At 63.2% G+C, this 26,025-nt stretch overlaps 1 protein-coding gene across 1 annotated transcript; it reads left to right on the top strand.

Annotated features, from left to right (window-relative positions):
• Positions 1–2,915: 2,915 nt before the first annotated feature.
• GNA11 (G protein subunit alpha 11) lies at positions 2,916–25,793 on the top strand. The gene is made up of 7 exons (XM_025861370.2): positions 2,916–3,244; positions 15,263–15,447; positions 17,739–17,893; positions 18,410–18,538; positions 21,416–21,545; positions 21,634–21,787; positions 23,246–25,793. The coding sequence occupies exons 1-7, from the start codon at positions 3,109–3,111 to the stop codon at positions 23,434–23,436; spliced, it is 1,080 nt and encodes a 359-aa protein (XP_025717155.1). The 5' UTR covers positions 2,916–3,108; the 3' UTR covers positions 23,437–25,793.
• The last annotated feature ends 232 nt before the right edge of the window (positions 25,794–26,025 follow it).

Genomic DNA, 26,025 nt, shown 5'->3' with positions numbered 1-26,025 from the left:
AACCAATAGCCTCCATGATTGCAGGTTGGGGGCAATGCCGGGGGCACGGCAGGACAAAGATGCCAGACTCCCCTAGTCTCCTCTGACACTAAGTGTCCACATGATCCGGGTGATTTCTTTAATAGAAAATCAGCATGGAGCCCTGGAGAAGGTCAGGCACTTGGGTGCTGTGACACCTGCCGCCCAATCCTGGGGCTGGCACTCTGACCCTGGGGGCCCCTGCAACCTGCCTGCGCCAGCCTGGGCCCCCTCACCTTTGCTCTGTGCCGGGAGACGGCCTGCTCCCCAGCCTCTGGACCCCTCATAAAATCGAACTCCTCAAGGCATGGGAGGCCAACTTCCAAGGACAGAGGAGGCCAGGAGGCCCCAGGGAGCCAGGAAGGCAGGGCCTCCTGGCCATGAAGATGCGGCAGCCTCGGACTTTGTCTCCCTGGGCCTCTGGGTGGGGAAGCCAAAGTCAGTGTTTAGCAACTGGCTGGGCCCCGGGGCCCAGTTCACTATCTCTCTGTGGACCTCAGTTTCCTTATCCATCAGGGCCTTCCTGGTGCCTGCCCAGCTCCCGGCCCATGGTAGGCATGCAGCAAATGGATGAGAAGGGGGAGGCAACCCCCCTCCCCAGGTCTGCTCCCTTGCCGCTCCCCCCACTTCCTCCTCCGGGTGTCCAGGGCAGAGCTGCAGCGGGAGGGGGTGGTGAGGCTGAAGGAGCACACCGACTCTCCCTGCCCGCAACTGCAGCCCCAACCCTGCCTGCTCCTGCCTGGGGTCCTTGTAAACATGTAAGCATCTATTAAGCACCCACTGTGTACTTTGCAAGTACCACCTCTTCGAACATTTCTTGTTTTTGCAGCTTTATGAAGGCTTAGCTGACATGCAATGAATTGCCCGTGTTTAAAATCCTCAAGTAGTGGAGTTTTGTCCTATGTCGACCCCTGCGCAACCACTGGCCCAATCAAAATGGTGAAAAACACCTGCATCACCCCAGAAAGTTTCCCTGTGCCCCTGCCTGTCCCCAGGCAACCAGAAACCTGCTTTTAGTCACTATGGATTTCCGTAGTTGGCATTTTCCAGAATTTTATTTTATTTTTTTTATTTTAAGATTTTATTTTTATTTCTTTATTTACTTGATAGAGAGAGAGGGAGAGGGCACGAGCATGGGGAGTGGCAGGCAGAGGGAGAAGCGGGCTCCCCTCAGGCCCTGCACGAGGAGGCCGACAGCAGCAAGGAGCAGGAGCGCAGAAGGGAAGAAAGGACAGTGATTTCTTCTTCTCCAGAGAATGAGGACAAGCATGCCAGACAGCTGGGCTTCTTCGCTGGTTTCAGAAACATTTATGGAGCACCCACTATTTGCCAGGTGCTGTGTTAGTGCTGGGGGCACCACAGGGAATGAGATGGACAAAGCTCCCCGCACACATGGGCCTTGCACAATGGGTGGGGGATTCTGCTTGTCCTATCCACCGAGCACCGGGCGCACGGGCATGTCGCTGCAGAGGGGGAGAGGACCCCCTGGTGACCCAGACTTGCCCTCCTGGAGCTCACGGTCTGCTGGTCACGGGGGCGGCCCACAACACAGGGAGCTTCTATTTGTGGGGGGAGCCCCACGGACCCCCTCCCCCACCCTGGCTGTGTGTCCAGCAAGGTGCAGCTGGAAGCCCCAGAGAGGAGAGCTTCAGGGAGCAAATCTTCCCACACACCCACTCAATTAATAAATGGAGACTTTGACCCTCCCTTCACCTCATATCTCAAGATAGGCAAGAACAGCGTGTCAAGGTGCAGCTCGGAAGGTGTGTGATGGGGTCTGGGCACGGCCAGGTGGGGAGAGGAGGTGGGGGCGGTCTCACCGGGTCAGGGCTGGGAGAGGTGCCATAGCAGGGAACCGTGCCTAGTGGAGCCTCAGCTTCCCTGTCTGTAAAATGGGTTTGCCGCGCTGGGACCACTTCAGGCTCTTTTATTCTTTTTCCATCACTCAAAACACCTTGATTGAGTATCTTCTCCGTGTTTGAACCTTGTTCTAGGTCTCTTTCTGTATGAGGCCAGATGGTAAATAGTTTAGGGCTGTTGAAACCACAGGACTGGGCGGGTGCAGGGTGAAAGCAGCTCGGCTCCACATGTAAATCGAAGGGCTTGGCTATGTTCCAGTAAAATCAACCGGGCAGTAGGGTTGGTTTAAAGGGCTTAAAGCAGCGCTTGGTATAAAGTAGGCGCCTCATTAATGCTTGTTCCCTGCCTGGAATACAGCAGGCACTGCATGGACGACTCGTACGTGGCCAGCATATAAGAGGCGCCGCGCCTGGCTCGTGCCTGGTTTATAGTGGGCATTCCGTTAATGTGCTTGTTTCCTGCTTGGCATACAGCAGGCACTGCATTAGTGCTGGGCTCCGGCCCGGTATACAGGAGGCGTTCCCTGAATGCTTAACGGAGGAGAGGAAGGTTCGTTTCCGGCCTGGCGATGCCAGGGCGCCTCCCGGGAGACCGTGAGGGCTGATGCCCTAGCGTCTCGCGGGGGGCCCGAGGTCCCTCAGTCCCGCCGCTGCAGCGGCGGGGTCCACACCTCTCGCCCCGGGGCCGAGCGACCCGAGCGGGGCCGAGCGGAGCCGAGCGCAGACGAGCCGGCCCGCCGAGTCCGCCACATTCCCACAATCCCGGGCGGCCCCGCCCGGCTCCCGGCTGCGCGTCCCCCTTCCCACGTCGGCGCAACCTAACCCGCGGGCGCGCCCGCCGCGCCGCGCTCCGCCCCGCCCGCGCGTCGCCCCGCCCAGCGCAGCCGCTAGTCCCGCCTCCGCAGCGGGCGCGCGGGCCGCCGCCCCCTCCCATTGGCCGCGCTGCCCGCCCGTCGGCTCTGTCCGGGCGCGGGTTAGGTTGTGCACCGCTGTCGCTTGGTCGCGGCGGCTGCGGTTGGCGGCGGCGGCGGCGGCGGCGCGGGCGCGGGGCAGCTGGGCGGGAGTGCGCGGCCAAGCGGGGACCGGCGCTCGCAGGTGGCCGAGGTGGACCGGCCGGCCCGGGGGCCGAACGCCGAGGGCCAGGCGGGCGCGGCCGGGGCGGCTCCGGGCCAGGGCCGGGCCGGGGGGCGGCGGCGGCGGGGGCGGCCGGCGGGCGGCCGGGGCCGGGACGATGACTCTGGAGTCCATGATGGCGTGCTGCCTCAGCGATGAGGTGAAGGAGTCCAAGCGGATCAACGCCGAGATCGAGAAGCAGCTGCGGCGGGACAAGCGCGACGCCCGGCGCGAGCTGAAGCTGCTGCTGCTCGGTGAGTGGGGCCGGGCCTGCCGGGGTCCCGCGGGCCAGCCGCGGGTGTGGGCGCGGGCCGGGTGGGGCCGAGCCTGCCGTGCTGCCCGCGGCCCGTGCCGCTCCCCGCCCGTGCTGTGCCCGCAGCGCGCCCCAGGCTGCTGCGGGGCCGGCCCCCGCCTGTGCCGGCCACCGCCAGCCCTGGCCCCTGGGCGTGTGTGTGGGGGGCGGTGTCAGCCCTGACTGTGAGGTCCAGATCCGGCCCTAGGTTCCTCCAGGGTCAGCCGTGCCTGCGCTGCCCATGTGGCGCTTCCGGAGCCCCCCAGGGCCAGCCCCTGCTTCTGCTGTGCACATCAGGCGTCCAGGCCCTTGCGGGGTCAGCCCTGCCTCGCTTGTCCAGATCAGGCTCCCGGCTTCTTCGGGGGCAGGCCCTGCCTCTGCTGTCCGGGGTGGGGGGGCGCCCCAGAACCCTCGAGGGTCGGCCCTGTGCCACTTCTCAGCCAGCGAGCCCCTTGCCCACGCAGGGCTGGCCCTTTGTCCCTGCCCTACTGGCTGTACCTCCTCGCTGCCCCAGCATCTGTTCAGGGCCAGACCGCTGGGCTGCAGTCCACAAGCTGTGCCCCTCACCTCCCAGGATCTTGTCTTGGTTCCCCCCAGCAGGTGGAGCTCTGTTCCTGCGCCCGCAGGGTCTGTCCCCCTCTAGCACCCCATTCCCTCTGCGGGAAAACCGTTTCCCTCCTGAATGGGGTACACCCCTTGCGGGAGAAGACAGCCTTTCCTTCCCTTGGGGCTCCTGTTTTAGGCGGAGGCCAGGGCGAGGGGGGGGGTCCCCCGCAGGAGCCTTTGCTGGTCCTCAGAGCCGGCCAGCTCACCACCCTTCCCCAAACCCTTTCCTTTAGTCTTGGTGGGAGCCGCTCTCCCAGGTCCTCTCCCTCCTGGAGAAAATTCCTGTCGCAGTCGCCAGGGTCCCGGTCTCCATCTCCCCAGGGCACACCTGTTGTAGGGAGCACATCGGCCCAGCTGTTGGCAAAGTGCTGTCGCTCAGAGGAGGGTTGTTGAAGGACTCCACTGCCAAAGACAGGAAGGTCGTTTACAAAACAGAAACCCTTGCCCTGCCCTTCTCCTGAGCTCGGCTTCATTCCTGCACTGCAGGGAAGGTTGGAAATGCTTACCCGCCCTCGGAGGTAGCTTGGATGGGCTCCAGGTGGGAGGGGGCGCTGTCACAGAGGGGTGCGCTGGAAGGGTGGTGGAGGGTTCAGAGGAGCGGAGTTTGCAGGTGAATGCGCCGTGTTGGTGGCCCTGTGGGAGGCCACAGGCCTTGGCGGGAATGCATTGCTTCTCCTGCCTGCAGTGGCCCTGCTGGGCCCTCCATTTGATGAAGTACCTTCCCTGTTTTGTTTTGTTTTTTTACAGACGTGTTTCATTTTACTTAAAGACTATATAACAGGCCAGCTTTGCAGAAAAGACAGGCAGAGAGTAACCTTCAAGTTTGGAGGAGACTTGCAGTGGGTTCTGGGGGGCCTCTGGGGGGACAGCGTGGCACTGGCTGGTTTTGCAGTGTGACACAGACTTGATTATGGGACAGGGACTTTAGAAGTTACTGGCGTGTTAACGATATTGCCTGACAGCCTTTGCCTAGGGGCTGCGTGACCCTCCAGATGCCCCTGCCACCTGTCCTGAGCACCCAAGGTTTGGATTGAGCTGGGGTTCAGGGAGGCAGGTCTGCAGCTCACGCTTCTGCAGCCTTGGTGTGTGTCTGCAGTCTCCCTGGATTGGGAGACCCAGCATGGCCACCTGCCCAAAGTGTCTCGTGCCTGTCTGTGGGCTGGGATGTCGGCAGCAGGAGTATCTGTCTACGGTCCCACACTGCCGCCGCCCTGTGACCCTAGAGAGGCACCCAGCCCTCCCCCTGCCAGCCTGCACTATGGGGAATCATGCACCCATTTCAGGGGGTTGGTAGGTTCTAGGTATCGGGGGGCAGATGGAAAAATGAGGAAGAAGTGAGCTTGCAGGTCGAAAGTGGAGGTCTGTGGCAGGAGGAAGACAGCTGTCAATGCTGGGGTGGGGGCTGAGCAGCATCCCTGGCCCGACCCACTAGATGCCAGGAGCACCCCCAGTCCTGACAGCCACAGACTCCCCCAGATACTGCCTGCCGTGCCCCCCTCCCCCCAGTGCCCCGTGGTAGTGCACGGTATCAAATGCGCCTTGTAGAACCGGGGTATAGTCAGTGGATGTTTCGTGGATGCTTACGAAGTGGGTACTTTTGTGTGTGCGTGCAAAGCCGTGTATGTGTGTGTGTACGTGCAGTGTGTACTGTGAGTATGAACGTGTAGAAGGCAGGCATTCAGCTCTGTAAGGTGCTGTTGTTCCAGGCCGAGTTCTTATTAGCATTTTGTCTGGTTGGGAACGGGAGTAGGGGGCATGGCTGTGCAGTGAGTGCACAGTCCTGAGAACTCACTACCATTCTCCCATTTTAGGGAAGAGAACCCTGAGGTCGGGGGTGGGGAGGGATGCTGCAAACCCAGTTAGGAGCTCTTGGGGTGGGGGTCCCAGGCCGGCCCAGCTGGCTTCTGCCTCCCGTGACCTCTCCTGTACAAGTCCTTTGCCGTCGTGTTTCTGTCACTTGGTAGAAAACCACTGAGGAGGCCCCTTGTCTGTTCCTTAGGGCAGGTTTCCTGTTTGAAGATTGAGGTCTTCCATGGGAACGTTGGTTACTGGAGGTGCAGCATGCTGGCCCGGCTGAGCCCGGCGCGTCTCTGGGATTTCTAAATAAAGCAGGGCGGTCAGTTCCACAGGCTTCCTGTCGGCTGTGCCGGCCCCCAAAGGGCAGTGAAAAGGCCCGGAATCTGGCATGGGGTGTGGTGGCTCTAGTGGGAAGGGCGCGCCTCCCAGTGCTTTGAGGCACAGAGTGGAGTGTGGTCACTGGCTCCAGGCAGAGTGGTCAGGCTGCATCCCCTAACGCCTGGGAGAGCGGGAAGCACCCTCGGGGAGCCTCTCGTGCACCCCTGGATGGCCCCTGAGCTGTGTTAGGACCGTGACCTGCCCCAGGATGTGCCTTAGGCCCCTTAAATTTAAATTAGGTTTCTTTTCCCCAAACGGTCCTCTCTCTTTGGGCACAGTGCCTGGAAGTGCTGTGGGATTGCTCGGAGACCGCTCTCTTCCCTCAGTTTCCCTGCATGTACCCAGACGACGCCAGTGCCTGCTCACGGCTCTCTCTCCGCCTTGCCATCGGGCCTGATAGAGGTCAGCTAGCGTGGGGCCCTCTGAGCTCGGCCACCAGCTGCCATGTGTGTCCCGCCGCTGGGGTCACAGGTCACTGGGGGTCACTGGGGCCAGGGCCAGACTCTGAACTTGCATTGACACAGATGATCACAGTACTCCCCGGCTCTGCTCCCTCCCTGCGTGCCCCGGACTGGACTGCTGGTGGGCCGGTCGCTGCGGTGGGACGTGAGGAAGTGTTCCGTCTCAGATATTTAACCACAGAAGGTTTCACTTTCGTATTTTTGCGGTGGAGCCCTGCCCCGTGCAGCCCCAGGAGCATGGCCACCGGCATCGCTGCTGGTGGCCCCTGGGTGTTTGGAGCGGCGTGCAGCGAAGCCAGGCAGGAGCTTCCAGGAGACCTTGGGGAGGAGGGCTGGGGGGTGTGTTTGTCCCTCTCTGTCCCAGATGGCGCTGGGTGCAAAGTTCAGCCCCGGGTGGGCGGGGTGGCCTGAACTGGACAGCAGTCAGGCATCCGTCAGGAGGAGCGGTCCCATCCCTGGTGCCCTGTCGGCTGCAGTGGCCTGTTAACCGAGGCCCCTGCCAGCTGGGGAGGTGAGCGGCGTGCCACGGCCCGGGAGGCGCTGCATGCAGGCTGGTCTGGGGGCGGGCCTCGGGCTGCTCACAGACCGGGGATCCGGGCCTGGATGCGGGCCTCGGGCTTGCTGGTTTGGGGAGTTTGTGCGACCACTCACAGGTGTTTATAGTTCCTGTGCTCCTGGGCCTCTCTGTCATCCTGGGGGCCACCGTATCTGTCCTCTGGAGGGCATCTGGCCGGTCGTCATCGTGGCCCCACGTTGAGGCCACTCAGCTGCTGTGCGGGCTCCTGCTCGTTCCCGCCACTGTCCCCCACCTTCGGGTTGCCGCCACCCTGGCCCACAGGGCAGAGCCGTTGGCCTCGGAAATGTTTGCTGAGTGACTCCAGTTTGCTTTAATCGAATTCAGACCCCCCAGGGAAGTGGGGTGGGAGTGACTTGGCATTACCGCCGCCCCAGCTTCTGGTGCTCACAGCCCGTCTGGACACACTGCTCCCTGCTCGGGCGCGCCTGTTGCCACCTGGCATGTGGCGCTCTGCTCTAATGTGAGCAGACAGGGACTCCAGGGGACAGAGCTCACAGTGGCCTTCCTCGTGAGGCCCTCCTGCAAGTGGGCGTGGGGGGCTGGCTTTGAGGGCTCCCCTTGCTCTGGGGCGAGGCCGTGTCTCCCGTGCTCGCTTCCTCGTCCATCCTGTGGGCTGGTGGGCTGGCGCCCTGGGCCCGAGGCACGGTCATAGGGTTCAGTGTGATGATGCCGCGGAGGCCTGCGGCACGGCGGGCGCTCGGCAGGCAGAGGGAGCTGTTTTGTCCCGTCACTGCTGGTGACGGTCCCTGTGAAAGCCACTGCGACAGCCCTGGGAGGTGCATGTCCCCACCAGCACCGAGCCAGAACGTGCTGGAGTGGGACGTCTGTTCCCGTCTGACTCCCGTGACGTGGAGATAATCACGGTGACCTTCTAGGATGATTGTGAGGGTCAGACGGGGCGGGGGGCGCCACCAGGATTGTCTGCGTCCGACCACACTGTCCACCCTGGTCGGCGGTCCCCTCTGCTCCTGAGCAGGGCCTCCTGTCTTGAGCTTGGTCCTCAGAAAGGAGGGAGTCTCGATGCCTTTCCTCGTTACCGTTTCTGATCGCTCGCAGCGGGGTGGTGCGGTGTGCACCGCGTAAACCCCTCCGGCGGGACCCAGCAGGAGGTGCTCTTGGCCAGCTTGCCTGGGGGCCGCGGTCACGCTGCTTCCTGAGGCCTTTGGGGCAAGGGTGTCAGCGGGAGGCAGGTGGGGCTCCAGAGGTTCTCTCCGCCTCTGCCATCTGTCCCCTCATCTGTGCCTCCGTGAAGGAGCTCTGTCCTCACCCCCCAGCTGGTTGGATGGGGGTCTGGGCAGGACCGTGGGCTCACAGTGTCCTGACTGTCGGGGTGCCCCAGGAAGGGCTACAGTAAGACTCAGCACACTGGGGACAAAAGTGGGGGCTCAGAGGACACGTGTTGAATGGAGGACACTCATCGAAAGCAGCAGGGACAGCCAGCCCCACCTTTGGGCCTCAGGGTACAGTAGGCGTCATGGCCCAGCTGAGGGGCGGCTAGTGTCTGCATCGCAGAGGCCCTGGCCGATTCGGCCAGGGTGGCCAACTGCCCTCCCGTCTCAGGGCAGGTTCCCCCTGGCGGCCTTTGCTCTCTCCGGAGGCCCTGCCGCTGCCGCTGCACCCAAGCACCGAGGCCAGGTGGCCCCCGTCTTTGAGGTTGCTGGCTGTGTGACCTCAGCGAAGCCACTGACCCTCTCTGTCTCAGTTCCTGCACTTCCCCAGAGGCAGTGTGCCCTGACAGTTGTGTCACCCAGTGAGTGAGTGAGTCGGGGCGTGTAACCACCATCCTCAGCTGCTCTAGGGTTTTCCGTTTTCTCTGTCCCCGTGGGTAGAGGACAGTGTCCCATCTGTGATCTCAGACCTGTCCACACAGCTCGAGGTCCCTGTTGGGTTTCTGGGAGTCCCAGGTCCCCCGGTGGGGGGGTGCTCTTATCGGTCTCCCGTGGTCCTGGCGGCTCCTGGCTTCACTGCCCACACCCCACAGTCATGGGCCACCTGGCTGCCTGCCCCTGGGGTCCAGGATAAAGTGGCCTACCTTGAGTCTCAGGGAGATGAGACAAGCCTCATCCTTCCTGCCCTGGAGGCCTCGGCCCTTGGAGTCTGGAGTCCCTTCCCTGCCCACCTGGGTCTGGGGCTCAGACTTCCTTCTCCCCGGCTCCCCCTCCTAGATCTCAGGCCCCGAGGAGGGTGGGACAGCGGGTTCTCTTCCTGCTCTCCCTCTTCTTCAGCTAGTCTCTGCTGGGCATAGGTCAGACTTGGCCCTCCAGAGGGTGACGTGTCAGCGCACGCCCAGAGGGTGTCCACAGGCTCCCAGCCCATGCCATGCCCCATCTGACCCTGCGGGGCAGGTGCCAGGCTGGGCTGTACCCTGCGGGCCCCCTGTTCTTGGAGTAACGACCCATCGAGTCCCCTGCCCAACACAGGGATGCAGAGGACCCATGGGGGATGCTTGACGGAGCCAGTACGTTGGTTTGGGGCCAAGCTCATTCTCTTCATTCATAAGACGCTTGTGCCATACTTTCCGTGAGCTGGCCTGTGCTAGGGGCCAGGGGCAGGGGGCTGTGAGCAGAGCCCCAGCCCAGTGTGCAGACACATGGGGAAGAGCAGACCTCACAGAGGGGTGACTGGGGTGGCGTCCTCTGGGGAAAGAATGGGTGGGGCATCAGGGGTGCTGGGGGCACTTCTTGGAAGCCCTGAAATTGAGTGTCTATGCAAAGCACCAGTTGTGCTGGGCAGGCGTGCTGGGATAGCTTACATTTCATGGTGGCACAGGGCCCCGTGGATGTCTCTTGGAAATGACCAGCAGCAGGCCGACCAGGGAGCCCACAGCTGGGACCTGGAGCTGCACGGTTCCTTCTGGGGAGGTGCTGCGATTTCATTGCTTGTCCCGGTGCTTGAGTCCCCCTACCGCAGGGACCCTCCTGTCACCCTTCTCTCCACGCCCCCCCACCCCTGGCGCCCAGCAGTGTGTCCTCCATGCCATCGCGTCAGTGGTGCCGCACCGTGTGTGACATGAGTGCGTTCTCCCACGTGGCAGAGTCCCCCGGGCCCCATCCGGCTGTCCATGTGTCCACGGGGGATCCTCTTCAGTGCTGAGTAGCGCTCTGCAGTACGGCTGGGCCATTGTTGTGGCCATCTGCCTGGACCTGGAGGACATCTGGGCCAATGCCACTTCTCAGGGGCTCCGGGAACGCTGCTCTGAAAGTCACGCATGAGTGCTGGAGTGGACGTTGGTGTTCACTGCAGCGAGCGACTTGGGAGCTCATGGGTCCCGGGCAGTGGCCCCAGCGTGGCTGGGGGCAAGGTGGGGTGCTTTCGGTGGCTTGTGTGCATAGAGCAAGGCTCAGTCTTGGGAGTGTCACACACTTGGGCTTGAGGTGGGGCCTTGCTTTTTTCCCTGCTTTTGAGCCAGAAGGGCACGTGTGACCAGATCTCTTTGAGGGGGAGTGTGACTAAGGTTGGGCAGGTTGGGTCGGAGGCTGGAGACTGAGGGCCAAGGCCCCGCGCGGGTTGGCAGGAGAGCCCCATGGGAGGCGGGGCATGCTGGGCTGACCGGGCACCGGGGCATCGGCCAGGGCACAGGGGCCGGGTCAGTGGCTGGTTGCAGAGGGGCCCAGCCATGAGGTCCAGGCAGGCCTTGCCCCCAAGACACTTCTAGGCAGGTGGACATTGGGTCAGGTGCATGGCAGTTCCCGGGGCCAGGGATCCTGTCAGAGGCCCGAGTCCCAGCTCCCAGGGGACAGATGTGGCTGTGGCTCAGTTGGCCCAGGAAACAGGGCATCTGGAAAACTAACCTGGGTTGCTCTGGCCAGCTCAGCCTTGCACTGAGCCTTGTCCCCCTCCCTCCCTCTCGGACGCTGTGATGGCCCGGCGCCTCATGGGCAGTGGGCCTGGCCCGTGCCAGGGCGGAGGGCCGTGCTGGCGCCTGCCCGCTGTACCGCCACACCTGGCCTCACGGGCTCCCTGCTCACTGGACGGCAGCCCGGGGCTTACACGACACGAGACATGCGCCTCTTTCCTCCGAGGGTGTCAGCTCCCTGCACCCGCCCCCTCCACACCGTCCCTCTCTGTCCTTCCTGGCAAGGTGGTGGCTGCCCCGGGCAGGGTCACTGATCGCCCCGTTTCCCAGTGTGCCTGGTGTTCCCTCTGGCTTCCTTCTTCCCCTCGGCTTTATTGACATTTGATTGACATTAACATCGCGTAAGCATACGGGGTACGACCTGGTGATTCGGTGCATGAATGTGCCGTGAAATGATTGCCTCATCAGGTCACTTAGCACGTCCAGCACTTCACACCGTCGTGCCTTGTTTCTGTGCGTTTTGGATTTTCTGGAGGTTGACCACGGCCGTGGTCTTTGCTGTGGCTACTCTGCCACGGGGGGGCATTAGCAGACTTGCCAGCAGGGCTTGGTAGGGACCCATGTGACCTCGGCCACACCCCTTGTCCAGGACCCCCTGACATCTCCAGGGGCTGATCCCGCAATTCAGGCTTCAGTTTTAGGGCAGTGCCCTGGACACCCCCTGTTCTCCCTTGGCCCGGCTTCTTGCTAAATGTGAGGCTGCTCTCTGGCCCGGCATCGAGGGCCCCTTCACAGACATGCCCCCCTACACCTCCCGTCCCCTCCTGGGGCTCACAGCAGGGTGTCATGCTGGTTGACAAAGTTGCTCGTGTGTGTGTGTGTGTGTGTGTGTGTGTGTGTGTGCGTGCGCGTGTGTGTTCACATGTGTGAGTGCATGCACGTGTGTGAGTGACCCCCCTCAGCATGTCTGCATCGTCTCTGGAGAGCTGCAGTGGGGGCTGGTTCTCTCTTTTGCCTTCATTTTTAATTTTATTCTATAAGATTTATTTGAGAGTGTGCACGCACGCTCACGCACATGAGGGGGAGGGGCAGACGGAGGGAGAGACAGAGACTCCCAAGCTGACTCCACGCTGAGCTCAGACTCTGATGCGGGGCTCGATCCCTCCACCCTGAGATCACGACCTGAGGCGAAACCAAGAGTCAAGCTTAACCGACTGCACCCCCCAGGTGCACCTCGAGTTCCTTTGTACAAAGCGGGTGTGAGGCGGGGCCGTTTCTCCCCTGCCGTGCACAGACTCTCCTCCCTGGGTCGCCCCCACACCCTGGGTGAGAGCGTGGCCTGCCTTTCCCATGGCGGGCACCACATTGGGGTGGCGTCGGGGGGCTTCAGCATGGAGCCTGCCCCGTCTCCCCCTCGGGCTGACCTGTAGGGCTGCATCTCAGGATTTGGCTTTCGTGTGTGCGCTGTTCAGCTGTTGCCTGGGAGGAACCCTTCCAAACGGACCAGCAGGGCACTTTCCTTCCTGTAATAGCGTTTTGTCAAAACTAGGGGTTCTCACTCAGGGCCATTCTGCCTCCCAGAGGACCATGGATGGTGTCTGGAGATGTCTGGGGTTGTCACACTGGGGGTGCTCCTGGCATCCTGGGGTGGCGCTGGGGACGCTGCTCACCCCCCACAGTGCCCGGGACATCCCCCCCTCCCCCAAAGAATACCTGTGCCTGGTGTCAGCAGCGCCAAGGGGGACAGACCCGGGTCAAGAGGAAACCACGTTAGAAATCGCATTCCTGGCGTGCGTGCCCCCTCCCTGCAGCATGTGGTAAGGGAGCAGTGTGGATCCCTCTGGGGGTACGTGGGGTCATGGGCACCCCCCTCCACTCCCTCCTGCCCCTGGAACTCTCGGGGGGGTGTTGGTTGGAGGGAGCAGGTGGCCTCGTGTCGCTTTTACAGCAGAGGTGAGTTGTTTGAAGTAGGACCGACGGGGGATGGCATGAAGGTAATTACCTTCCTTGATGATGGACCCGGAGTCGTTTTATTTATTCTGGGAAGGATCTGAGGTAGTTGGTAAAAGTACCAGAACGGCACGGGCATTGCAGCCCAAACCCCTGCTTTATAATGTTATTTTTTTTTTAAGATTTATTTATTTATTTATTTATTCGAGAGAGAGAATGAGAGAGAGAGAGAGAGCACGAGAGGGAAGAGGGTCGGAGGGAGAAGCAGACTCCCCGCCGAGCAGGGAGCCCGATGTGGGACTCGATCCCGGGACTCCAGGATCGTGACCTGAGCCGAAGGCAGTCGCTCGACCAACTGAGCCACTCAGGCGCCCCCAAACCCCTGCTTTGTGATGTCGGGGTTTGTGACTCGGGTGTCCCCGAGTGTAGTCAGTTACTCGGATGCGGGCCGAGGGCCTCCAGGCTGCAGGACAGGGTGGACACGTGGGGCCCACAGAACCAGTCTGTCGCGGAGGCCCCGGTCCGTGGAGGAGGCCGGCAGCAGACGCTGGCAGAGAGGCTTCCCCCTCAGCTGGGGGGGGAAGGTTCCGGGGGCAGGGAGGGCTGCCTGCCCGTGGGGCGCGTCACAGGTGTGTGAGCCAGTGGCTTCCGCACGGGGAGCCCCGCTCAGGCCAGTGCGTGGACGTGGGCAGACGCGGGCCGACTCAGAGGCAGAGGGGTGGAAGTAGGCCTAGAGCGGCAGGTGGGGTGAGTTTGGGGGTTTCTGAGCCCCCGGGAGGAGGCTCTGGGGCTTCAGCCTGTGAGCTAGGGGTATCGGCAGTCGTTGGAGGCGACGTGCTCTTAGACGGCGCAAGTTCTCTCTTGCTGTGTAATCACATCACCCCCCAGCTTAGCCTCACCCAGCAGACACTCAGTCTCCGAGGGCCAGGAGTCCAGGCGGTCCAGGCTCCGGGTCCCTCATGAGGCTGCAGAGCACGTGTCAGCCGGCGGGCGGCTCGGCGCCTCTCCCCAGCGCTGGTCTAGCATCCTCGCAGCCTGGTGGCCGCCCCCCTCCCCCCTCCGCCAGTGGGGCCAGATGGTGTGGAGCGAGCTGCCGTACCTCTTGTGACCTAGTCTCGGAAGTGACCCCCACCGTCTGTCCTGCTCTGCTGGTGGTCGCTGAGTCGGCCTGCGCTCACTGCAGGGGGGGGGTCCGTCTGCACACATTGAAGGGGGTGCGGCCGAGGTTTGTGGGTATAAAGAACCCACTGTTGCTGTGCCTGAGTGTGGGGTGAGCCAGCTGAGGAGACAGGCTTGCCGCTTGGCCCCTGGACCGGGGTGGGGAGAGGCCGACGCAGGAGGGGACCCTGGGCTGCATGGGGCTGGATCGGGGCTGGAGCGGGTGCAGAGCGGGTGCAGAGCGAGGCTGGCATGAGGGCTCAGTGGCCAGGTGGCCCCTTTCCAGATGGCCTTCCCACTGACTTGCCGATCCTTCTGATCCCTCGAGGCTGAGGGGTCAGCGTGCTGCCTGGTGAGCCCCGCATCCCCTCACGCCTGCAGAGGGGAAGGGAGACGGGACGATCTGGTGTTGTGTGCGCCAGGGCAGTGGGCTGGGGTGAAGAGAGCGGATGCCCGGGCTGGTGGGGAGCTGGTGGGGGGCCCTCTGCGTGGGTGTGGGCTGCAAGGCCTGGACTCGTTCAGGTGCTGTGGTCACTCTGGGTGAGCTCGGAGTGCGCAGCAGGCGGCGTGATGCTGGGTGGGTTTATGAGCTCACCGCCAGCTGGGAGGGAGCTTTTGAGGACCGTGGTGGGGGTAGGTTCTGTCCTGAGGGAACAGATACTTCCGTGCAGATACTAAACTTTTGCCCCCAAGTAAGGTTGACTCTGGTGGGGCTCCTGGAAGAGGAACGTGGTTGGGGGTCCACAGAGACGTTGTCCAATTGGACTTGCTGTCCACGGCGGGCGTGGGCAGGTCCTTAAGGGGCTGGCATCGCATGTGGGGCGTGCTGAGTATGGCCCAGAGGGTCAGTAGCTGGTCAGCCTGACTGGTCGAGGAGGCAGCGATGCCTGGCGGAGACACACGGCTCTGTGCCTCACTGCAGCCTCTGAGGTACTGAGTGTGTGCTGAGGCCAGTCACCTGCTGTCTGACTAGGCGGGACTCTTGGGGTACCAGCCTGCTTGGTACCTTGGTGCCAGATCCCCCCCCCCTCCGCTGAGCTTCACCTTCCCATTGTGTAGAAGGGTAGTATGCTTGGGAGCATGACCAAGCCAAAATGGGGGACCCCCCTTGCAGAGTGGCTGCCTGCTGGCCAAGCCTATCCCACAGCCCCTCAGAGGGCTGAGTTCTTGAGCTCTGAACCCCCAGCGACCCTTCTCTGCGGGGTGGGGCTGCAGGCCCTGGCTCCGGACTTGTTCTCACGCGCCCTGCTTTTGCAGGCACGGGCGAGAGCGGAAAGAGCACGTTCATCAAGCAGATGCGGATCATCCACGGGGCGGGCTACTCAGAGGAGGACAAGCGGGGCTTCACCAAGCTCGTGTACCAGAACATCTTCACTGCCATGCAGGCCATGATCCGCGCCATGGAGACCCTAAAGATCCTGTACAAGTATGAGCAGAACAAGGTGAGGCCTGGGGTGCCGTCGGATAGGGGCCGCCCGGGGCACAGCATGGTGCCTGGCTTCCCTCCCTGCCAGGACCTGCCTTCTCGGAGCGCCTGCAGCAGGCACGTCCTGGCCAAGCCTCAGCCCTCCTGTCGGGTAGCCCTCAGTGCCCCCTCCGACAGCAGGGAAGCCGGCCCAGGGGTGGGTAGTGTGAGCTCCAGCTCCTGGCCCCTCACACACTGTGTCTGCCGGTGTGGGTGATCCCGGGGGGTGGGGCACTTCCCTTCCTTTTTCTTGAGTAATGGCTTATTGAGACCAAAGTCACTCACGGGGCAGGTCTCTCCTTAAAGTGTGTAATTCACAGCTTTCTAACACACACAGCTGAGCAACCACCACCACTGTCTAGTTTGGGAACATTTCATCACTTGAAAAACAACCCCGTCCCCATCAGCTGTCACTCTCCCCTCCTCCAGCCCCTGGGCCCCCGCGAGCCCCCTTCCCATTTGTGGATGAGCCTGTTCCGGACGTGTCACCCACGTGGACTCACACCCCGTGTGGCCTTCTGTGTCTGGTTCCCTCCCTGAGCGTCGGGGGCTTGGGGTCCGTCCCCGGGGCTGCACGTGTGGGCGCCTCGTTCCTGCTCGCGGCCATTGTCACGTGTTTGTCTGTTCACCACCTGATGGCCAAGTGCCGCTCCCGTGTGCGGGGGGACACGCAGTGTGTATCCGCTCCCCCGCTGATGGACGCTTGGGTGTTTCCAGTTTGTCTCCTTGGCGCCTGCTGGGCTGACTTTCACATGCAGGTTTCTGTGTGCACACCTGTTGTCACTTCCCCGGGCCATGTTTCCGGGACACGGGTTCACACGGCAGCTCGAGGTTTGCCCTCGGTAGGAGCTGCTGGCCCGCTCTCACCACAGCATTCCCCCCGGTCATGCACCCGTGGGCTTTCACTGGTGGCCTCCCTTGGCTTTGCTTTTGTAGATCTGTTTTTGGGGGTTTCTCATTCAACCCCGGAAGTTTGCCCTGGGCTGACATGAGGCACGGGAGTCCATATTTATGCAGTAGTGGTTTAGATGAATCCATTGCTTTGAGGCTTAAGAAGGTCAGTCAACCAGATTGCTGATACATCTCCAACTGGCACCTTCCTCCCTGTATCCCGGTTCATAGATGATCGGGGACCCCCAGCAGGGCCTGGTGTGGGGTTGGGGGGCCTGCCGGAGCCTCTTGCCCTCTGGGTCTGGGTTGTATGATCTGCTCAGCTGAGACCCTCTCCAGCATCCAGACCATACAGTCCAGCTGGTCTGGTGTTTGGACCATAGATGTCCACCTGCATCTAGAACAGCGGTGGCCTACCTCTGTTGTGTTTTTGTAAATACAGTTTTATCGGTTCACGTGATGCCTACTTGTTTATGTATCGTCCTTGATGGCTTTTGCTGCAGTGGCAGAGATGGGGGCCACAAAGCTGAAAACGCTGTTCTCTGGGCTTTTATAGAAGTGGATCCCTGATCCCTGATCATCACACATTGACAGTCAGGGGGGTTTTCCGGGGCTGGTGTCTTCTTCCATAGGTCCAGACTACGGGGCAGGTGAGGGCTGGGGGCCACAGTTGGGGGGTGGGCAGTATGGGGCAGCTCTCCAGCCCAGGAGGAGCCCACTGGCTTTCAGAGCATGGGCTAGGGTTCCCTCGTTCCCCATGTTGGCTTCTGCCCAGGTGTGTCCTTCCCCCAGACCCTCTGCTGGTGGCCGGTTGTGTGGCTCAACCACCCTGAGGACGACAGGCACGTGGAGAAGTGGGGTCTCCTGAGTCATGTGCCCCGAGTGGTTCCTCTGGCCAGCACCCCGCCCCCAGTCCACTCTCCCCTCAGAGATTGCTGGGGTTTGAGGAGCTGCGTGCCAGGAACGGGGTGCAGGCCAAACAGACTTCTGAGGTGACTCCTGTTGCCTCATCTGTGAAACGGGGACAGGGGAGCTGCTGATGGTGGTGTGTGTTCATTGCTCTGTTTGTTCTCTTTTGGGTCCGGCCCTCGGTCACTTTTTAAAGAGTCTGCTTGTTTGTGCACGTGGTTGCTTCCAGTCCTGCCTGCTGCTCCCCAGCGCTGGGGCGCACCGCAGCTGCGCAGGCCCAGCCCCAGGAGCTGCCTTGCTCTCGGGCTCTGCCTTGGGGACCTCCCACTGAGGGACGGCCACCGCGGCCCACTCTCGCTCCTTCCTGACGTGCGCGTGCTTCGCTGGGGCAGCGGTCCCCCCTCGGTCAGGCGCCCCGCGGGGGCCCGGCCGCCGGCGAGCCCATGGCTGTCCCTGCCCGCCCCGCAGGCCAATGCGCTCCTGATCCGCGAGGTGGATGTGGAGAAGGTGACAACGTTTGAGCACCGTTACGTGCACGCCATCAAGACCCTGTGGGGTGACCCCGGCATCCAGGAGTGCTATGACCGCAGGCGGGAGTACCAGCTCTCCGACTCCGCCAAGTAGTGAGTAGGGCGCCCGCCCCGCGGACCCGGCCAGGCCGCAGGGGGCGCCGTCGGGCATGCGGGCGAGCGCGGGCTCGCTGCTCGGGCCAGGCGGGCCGGGCTGCTGTGAGGTGGTCGCTGCAGGCGGCCTGGCCGGGTCGGAGCATCTCGTGGCGCCTCTTCCGTGAGCCTGCACCTGGGCGGACGCGGGAACGTTCATTTTGCGAAGTCAGCTTCCAGCCTGGCCGCCCAGCCGGCCCCCTTTCTCCCGCCGCAGCGGCCGTCCTCGGACAGCCCTGTGAGAGAAACCCCCAGAGCCGGCCTGACTTCTGCCTGTCCCGTGAGAGCCAGGGCAGGGGCAGGGAGGCCTCTGCCCGACCCCAGGTCTGCCTTGTCCCGAGCACTCGGGGCTGTTCCGCCCCTGCTGGTGAGGCACAGTGCCGGGCCCCTTCCGGCTGCTTAGGGGGACCGTGGTGGCTGAGCTGTCCCCCACCCTTGCCTCTTGGCCTGAGCGGCCCTGTCCCTGCTGTATTGCAGCTACCTGGCCGACGTGGACCGCATCGCCACCTCAGGCTACCTGCCCACCCAGCAGGACGTGCTGCGGGTCCGTGTGCCCACCACTGGCATCATCGAGTACCCTTTCGACCTGGAGAACATCATCTTCAGGTACCTGTGCCCTGGGGGTGGCCATGTGCTGGGGCTGCATCAGGCTCTGTGAGCTGCAGTGGGGGCTGTTCGCATCCCAGCCCCCAGGCACCTGCTGCGGGGACAGCGACGGGTTCACTGGGTCCCGGTCTTTGCTCTCAGGCGGCTTCCAACCCGGGGTGGGAGATAGGCTCATAAATAACTGTCACCAGCCCTCAGAGTGAGCCGTGTCCTGGGAGTGGTACGGGCCGTGACGGAGCTGGCCAGAGCTGGCCTGGAGGGGAGGGCTTTCCGGGGGCCTCTGTGACGGGACCGTGGACGAGGGAGGATGCCAGCACGTGTCAGTGGGGCAGGTGGTATGGAGTTGTGGCAAGAGCCGGGTGTGCTGTGGGGCGGTGGAGAGGTCCTGGTGGCCCCGGGGACCCACGCAGAGCCAGGTGACAGGTGGTTCCCGGACTCTGGCTCTTGGGCCCACGGTAGCTCCTGGCATGTGGGCAGGATGGGGCCCAGTCCTGGCAGGTGGCGCGGCCGGAGTAGACTAGGGGCCGTCCTTTGGGGACACGGGCCCTGCCACTCAGTGAGGCCATGGTGGATCCAGAGCTGCTGAGCGGCAAGGGCAAGTGTGTGTCCCCTGGGGCTGCCGCAGCCGATGACCGCAGATGGGCGGTTTGAAACCCACAGGCATGTTTGCCGTCCCCCCTCAGGAGGCCAGAAGCCGAGGAGCGGGGTGTGGGCAGGGCCGGTTCCTTCTGAGGCCGTGAGGGGGGGAGTCTGTTCCCTGTGTCTCCCGGCTCCTGGGGGTCGTCGGCCGTCCTCGGCGTCCCTCGCCCCATCCCTGCCTCCGTGGTCACGTGGCCTGTGCTCGTGTGTCTGTGGCCAGACATCCCCTTTCCTGTGAAAACACTGGTGATTGGATATGGCCACCCCACTCTAATGTGATGTCATTTTAACTGATGACATCTGCAGGGACTTTGCTCCCAAGTCAGTCCCGTCCCCAGGTTTTGGGGGACACCATTTCAACCCAGAGCCCCAAGGCCCGGGCTGGGGCAGGTCCCATCTGCCAGCTGTGAGCCCCCCACTGCCCGCAGTGCCCCGTCTGGGTGCCCTCTGCTCCCCCAGCGCAAGCTCACGCTGGGGAGGAGGTGACGCTCCTGGGGCGGGGTCCCAAAGAGGTGGTCAGCCGTGGCACTTTGCCACTGTCCTGTGGCTTCGAAGCGCCTGCTCTGGGGAGCACCCGAGGAGCCTTTTGGGTGTGCTTCCAGGTGCCCTTTGGCCCAAAACCCGTCCCGCCACAGGGACCCCCCCCCCCCAGAGCTCCGCCAGGGGGGCCACCTGCCCTCACCCCTCCCTGCCCTCCGCACCCTCTCTCACCCGCCGGGCCCCTGTCAGAAGCCCTGTGTGGTTCCCCGGAGTCTCGGAAGCTGTAGGCATCCACCCTGCACGGGTCTGATGCACGTTTTCCTTTTTCTGGTGAGGGGTCAAGGTTTGAGTTTTCTTTCTTGTTTAATTGGATCCTTGATGGGGCTGTAACCTCTGGATTCAGAGCTGAGCCTGCGGAGCACGGGCTGGGGCTTGGGACGAGTGCTGCCCCCCCCAGCCCCCGTCGCAGGGTGTCCTGGCCTCACCCTGACCGCGGCATGGCCTGTGCCTGCCGGGTCCTCTGCCTGGGATGCCTGGCCCCCTCCCTCCCCTCCCCGAGCTTGGACCGGCCGGCATCTCCCTGGGGCCCCCTCCCCGCTCTGCGCTCTGCTCTGTCATGGGCCCCCACCCTCTGCCGCTGCTGGTCCTCTGCCGGCCCACCCCTTCCTTAGCTGGGCACCCATGGGGGCAGCCTGGGGACCGTGGCCCTGAGCTTGTGGCCTGGCCCCTGACTGGAGCGGGGACAGCATTGAGTAATGGCCCGGTGGCCCCAGTGTGTGAGGAGATGAGCCTGGTCCCGAACAGGGGACTTTACTGGGGAGCCTCCTGCTCTGGAAAGGCTGTGGCCCGGGGGCCTGTCCACCCCAGTGGCATTCCCCAGACTGGCCACAGCTGTTGCTGCAGGCCTAGTGGCCTTGCACGGGGCCCTCCTGTCCTTCAGTGTCACCCTGGCACGTCCACCACCCACCTGTGCTTGCTGGAGTCTCCTCAGTGCAAGCTCCGCTGGGCGGCCCCACTCTGTCGGCCGTGCCCGGGACAGCCCCGACGTCAGCCCCTCCCCGCGGCCTCCACCCCCCCAGGCAGGGCCCAGCCGCAGGGGACCCCTGCCTGAGGGCCACTCTGCTTGCCTGCTGTTGTTTTTCTAATCAGAGAAAACTGAAGGACTTCACCGGTAGCCAGCGGCAAACCCCTGTCGTCATCCAGTGTGACGGGGTGTCTCTGCTGCTCCCTTCCCCCGGCTGCTCCCTTCTGCCCGGGAGCCCATTGTTCGGACTGTTAGGTTGCACGTGCTTCTCGTGCTGGACGGGAAACTGCCACCTGCTGTTGCTCCCGGCAACAGGGGAAGCGTGTCGCTCCGTGAGCCACCCCCTTGCGATGCCGAGGCGGGCCCGTCGCATGGCTGTCCTCGGGTTGTCTCGTTCTCCCGTGTCCCGCAGACACTGCTGTGGCGGGCATGCGTGCACGTTGCCCAAGTGAGGGGGTGGGTCTCCAGATGTGGGACCTCAGGTGCAGGGGGCAGCCTGTCCCGCCCCCCCGTCCTCCCCGGGAGCACCTGGGTTCCCGGGCTCCCTAGTCCTGTGACTCCTCCATCAGGTGCGGGTGTTCAGACGCAGCGTGTTCTCCTGGCTCTAGCGGATGTGGGGGGCAGGGGTTCTCCCGGGGGCCCCCTGGGCTCTAGCAGACGCCGGCCGTGCTGGTGGAAGGGGCTTGACAGCGGACCGCGGTGCTGAGCCCCCGCGGGGCTCCTGTCTCCTGCAGGATGGTAGACGTGGGAGGCCAGAGGTCAGAGCGGAGAAAGTGGATCCACTGCTTTGAGAACGTGACGTCCATCATGTTCCTTGTGGCCCTGAGTGAATATGACCAAGTGCTGGTGGAGTCGGACAATGAGGTGAGGCACCCCTCTCCACGCTCTCCCTGCCCTGTGGCCCGGGGGTGAGAGGGGGGTGGCGTCCATCCTCCCGTTTTCCTTCCCACAGAACCGCATGGAGGAGAGCAAAGCCCTCTTCCGGACCATCATCACCTACCCCTGGTTCCAGAACTCCTCGGTCATTCTCTTCCTCAACAAGAAGGACCTGCTGGAGGATAAGATCCTGCACTCCCACCTGGTGGACTACTTCCCCGAGTTCGACGGTGAGCCGGGAGCTGCAGTGGAGTGGGGGGAGCACCCAGGGCAGGGACTGGGCCCCCTGCCCCTCTGGGCCCCGTGAGCCTGGCGGGCAGGGCCAGGTGCCTCCAGCACGGCCCGTTCACTCCCTGGGCCTCGCTGTCTCTGTGATTTGGGGGTACGGGCCCTGACGGAGGCCGGTGGCACGGTCCGTGTGAGCCGGGGAGCTCCCGTGCTCCACCCCCGCCCCCCCGAGCCTCAGTGAGCAGAAGGGTCTTGTGTCCCCAGGGGGGGGCGTCCTCTTGGGGAGGGGCTCTCTCACGGTCTGTGCACAGCCGCAGGAGGGATGCACGGGGACACTTTGCTCCCAGGCCCCCGCTTGTCCAGAGCCTGAGTGGGGAGGAGCGAGGCCCTGGCAATGAGGGGGTGGCCCAGGACCCTCTTCCCCTCCCCGGGTTAGCCTGAGCTTTAACAGAAGGCAAAACTGAGCACAGACCATTCCCAGCTCCCTTTTCGGCACCCCTGCTGTGTGAGCATCAGCCACAGCTGCCTCTCAGGACACAGGACTCTAGGGCACTCTGGGCCTGGCCACCCCTCCCCAGCAGCTCGGTCCCGGCTGGCCCAGAGCCTCGGGGACGTGGTTGTGGCCCGATTGCCATGTGCACACAGCAGGGACGGTAGCCGGGCAAGTGTGCACGTGTGTACAGGAGCGCGTAGGGCCGTGTGGACATGCGTGTGGGCCCCTGCCCGTGTTTGGATGTCAGTGTTGGGGAAGTGGTGGGAGCACAGTGGGGTGAAATGGGGCTGGGCAGGAAGCTTGGCACAGTTGGGAGGTGGAGGGGGTGTCGGACGTGGGCAGCAGCTGGCTGAGAGGCCGAGGGGCCGCACAGGGGGGCCAGGGCCCCGGGTGGAGGCGGGGGGCGGCCGGAGGAGCTGCCCCTGCTTGGCCAGTGCCCGGTCCGCGCCCAGCAGGTGTCTGTCTGTGCATGGCTGGTCTGCGCGTGATCAGTGTCTGTCCGCAAACTGCAGGTGCCCTCATAAGGCCGGTCCGCGCTCGGCGGTGACTGTCCGCGCCGGGCGGGTGTCTGGGCGCACCACGGGTGTCTGTGCACCTAGGGCAGGTGTCTGTCCTTGCCTGGCAGGTGTCAGTCTGAGCATGGCGGGTGTCTGGGTGCACCGTGGGTGTCTGTCCACGTCCAGCGGGTATCAGTCCGAGCCTGGCGGGTGTCTGGTTGCACCGTGGGTGTCTGTCCACGTCCGGCAGATGTCAGTCCGAGCCTGGCAGGTGTCTGGGCGCACTGTGGGTGTCTTGTCACCGTGGGTGTCTGTCCGCGCCCGGTGGGTGTCTGGGTGCACTGTGGGTGTCTGCGCCCGACGGGTGTCAGTCCGAGCCCAGCAGGTGTCTGGGCGCACCGTGGGTGTCTGTCCGCGCTCGGCGGGTGCAGGCTGGCCTCGCTCACCTGCCTCTCTGTCCGCCTCCCCAGGGCCACAGCGGGATGCACAGGCCGCCCGGGAGTTCATCCTGAAGATGTTTGTGGACCTGAACCCCGACAGCGACAAGATCATCTACTCCCACTTCACGTGCGCCACCGACACGGAGAACATCCGCTTTGTGTTCGCGGCCGTCAAGGACACCATCCTGCAGCTCAACCTGAAGGAGTACAACCTGGTCTGACCCGGCCGCCGCCACCGCCCCCAGGGGACAGGGACAGCCGTTGGGCGGGCCTTCCTCCGGGCGCCGAGCCCGCCCGGCTCTGCCCACAGACGAGTTGATTTTGTTTTCCTATTTTTAACAAAGGGTTTTTATTTCACAGCTATCAGGGGACGTATGTGTTTCTTTCTATACACCCCCGTGCACTTTCTCATCTGTGTCAGCGGCGCGGCAGCCTTTTCCTGGCCTTGACTCGTGGCTCGCTTTTTTCTATTAAAAAAAAAAAAAAAAAAAAAAAAAAAAAAAGGAAAAAAAAGGAAAAGAAGGAGACAAGACCAGCGGAGACAAGACACGCGGGCACGCGCGCCCCCACTGCAGGCCGGCGGCCCCCTGGCGCCCAGCGGGGACAGAGCCACCCGCCGGCCCGCCCCCCTTGCTCCTGGCCCTCACCACCGAGGCTCCCCACCCCAGACTATGACTTCTCTTTCTCTCGCTCCCTAAGTTATTGACGTCCTGGACTCCAAGAAGTGGGGGTGGGTGGCGCCCCCCGCTGCCCGCCCTGGGAAGTGCCTAACTTTTTTTTTTTTTCTTTTCCGGGTGAGGAAAGGAAGGCAGTGAGCTGGCTCCCGGGACCCACAGGCTGCTGTCCAGACACCCCCGAGGGGTCAAGGGCGCCCCACTGTGCCCAGGGAGCCGGGAGAGGGCCCTTCTGGATTGGGAGCCACTTTTGATTAGTTCTGTTTTGAAACCAGCTTGGAAACAGTGAGCGTGGAGTGGGGACTTCTTCAGAATATTCTCAGGTCTGTCCCCGAGAGGCAGAGAAGGGAGTCGCCCGCGGCGGTTCCCGGGCGCGGCCTCCGGCGCAAGCCCTTCTCCCACATCCCCCACTTCTGCTCCCGAGCCCCCTGCCCCGGGAGGTGAGCACGCAGCACGACGCGCACTTTGCCCCGAGCCATGGAGGGCCAGTGGCTGCTGGCACTGCGGCCCCGGGTGGCTTCCAGGCCTGGCCACGGCCATGGCCACGCACTGAGCCAGAGCCACGGGCCGCCTTTCCCGGGTCCCCTTCTTCCAAGGGGCTCGGAGGGTGGGAACAAGCGGGGGGGGGGGGTGTTTTCATCTGATGTGGACTGAGCACTACAGTGTTTTTCTGTGGGTTGTTTTGATTTGCACAATGTAGCGGGAATGAACTGCCAGGCCTTGGACCCACCCGCTGCATCTGGACACGGCCCGGTCGCGGTCTGTGTGGCCGCTGCTGGTCTGGGCCGCCAGCAAAGAGTAGAAACGACTCGGACAGCAGCCCCGATGCTGGCGTCCACTGTGCCTGGCCCCGCTCCCTCCGCTCACCTGACGCAGGGGCCGGCCTGCCGGTGTCGGAGGAGAGAGCTAGGAGGGGCCTTGTGGCGACTGGGGAGCCCCTTCAGGGTGGGGCGGTGACATTCCTAGTGCCCAGCCCTCTCTGGGGGCAGGACGGGCCCTCACGGTGCCACGTGTCTGCATGGGAGGGGGCGTGCCATAGCCTCCAGCATGCACCCTCAGTGCCAGAGCAGATGGTGCTGCTGGCGGGGGGCCTGCCCAGGGGACTCGGGGTCCTCGCAGGGTGCGCATCGCCATGTCTCAGCCAAGATCACAAGGGAACTGGGTTGGGGCGGGGGGGGGGGGGGGGGGGTGACCTGAGCCTGTGAGCCTGGGCACCCGAAGTATTAATTCTTCCCAGAGGGAGCAGTGTGCCAAGCACCCTAGAGCCAAAGCCTGGCTGGAGCACCATGCCACCCCCGCCCAGCGCTTCTGAAACCCTGAGGGCCCAGGACCGGAGGGCGGGGACACCGCCGTGTGCCCTAGAGGGTTGGAGACCGCTCTGCCGGTGGGGCCTGGGTGGTCCGGGCCCCTCCCTCGCCCATGGTGTGAGGCTTGTTTTTCTCGTTTTCCACCCTGGGGGGGCTCCATCCTCCTCCCACTGTCAGGTTCCCCCCCCCCCCCCAGAGACGTCCCAGTGCCAGCGCCCCCGAGCGGCAGTGCGGGAGGTGCGCCGGCCGCCAGTGGACCTCCTCTGGTTATACTTGTATATTACACAGTCCTGATTTCAGACGGTTTCAACCTTAACCTATTTTAAAGAAGAATATTATATAAAATACTGTTTTTAAACTTTTTGTCATTTGAAATGCATGTATTGTTGTGCGTGCTGGGGGACAGGCCCATTAGCTCTGTGCCAACCTCCCAGGGCCAAGACTGCCATGTTGGGGCAGGGGTGGGGGGCGGCGGGCTTCGCTCACCGTGTCGGGGCCCTGACCCCTTAATCCAGAGATAGCTGATGGAAATTGACTTTTCATATCTTTCTCCTGAAATGAATTCTGTTTTAAATTGGAATAAATTTTGTTCCTAAATGCTGTGGCCCCCTCTGGCTTATTTCTGATTGCTGGCCATGGTGGGTGGGTGATGGGCAATGCAGGGGTGCCCGAGCTCTGGAGGGTCTTGCCTGGTCCTCGTGTGGCTGGCTGGTGTGTGAGCTCACGGGAGCGGGGGCCACGGCTGCCCCGGGATGTGCCTCTGGCCTTGGCACCAGGGCCCCTGCTCTGAGGTTCCCCGACTGGGCCCTGACTCCATTTGTCTGTACTG

The sequence above is a fragment of the Callorhinus ursinus genome, unplaced genomic scaffold (assembly GCF_003265705.2).
Source record: "Callorhinus ursinus isolate GAN/ISIS: 27379988/994484 unplaced genomic scaffold, GSC_fseal_2.0 scaffold77, whole genome shotgun sequence".
NCBI lineage: Eukaryota > Metazoa > Chordata > Mammalia > Carnivora > Otariidae > Callorhinus > Callorhinus ursinus.
Note: the sequence above shows the minus strand (reverse complement) of the source record. Positions and strands in the feature narration are given on the sequence as shown.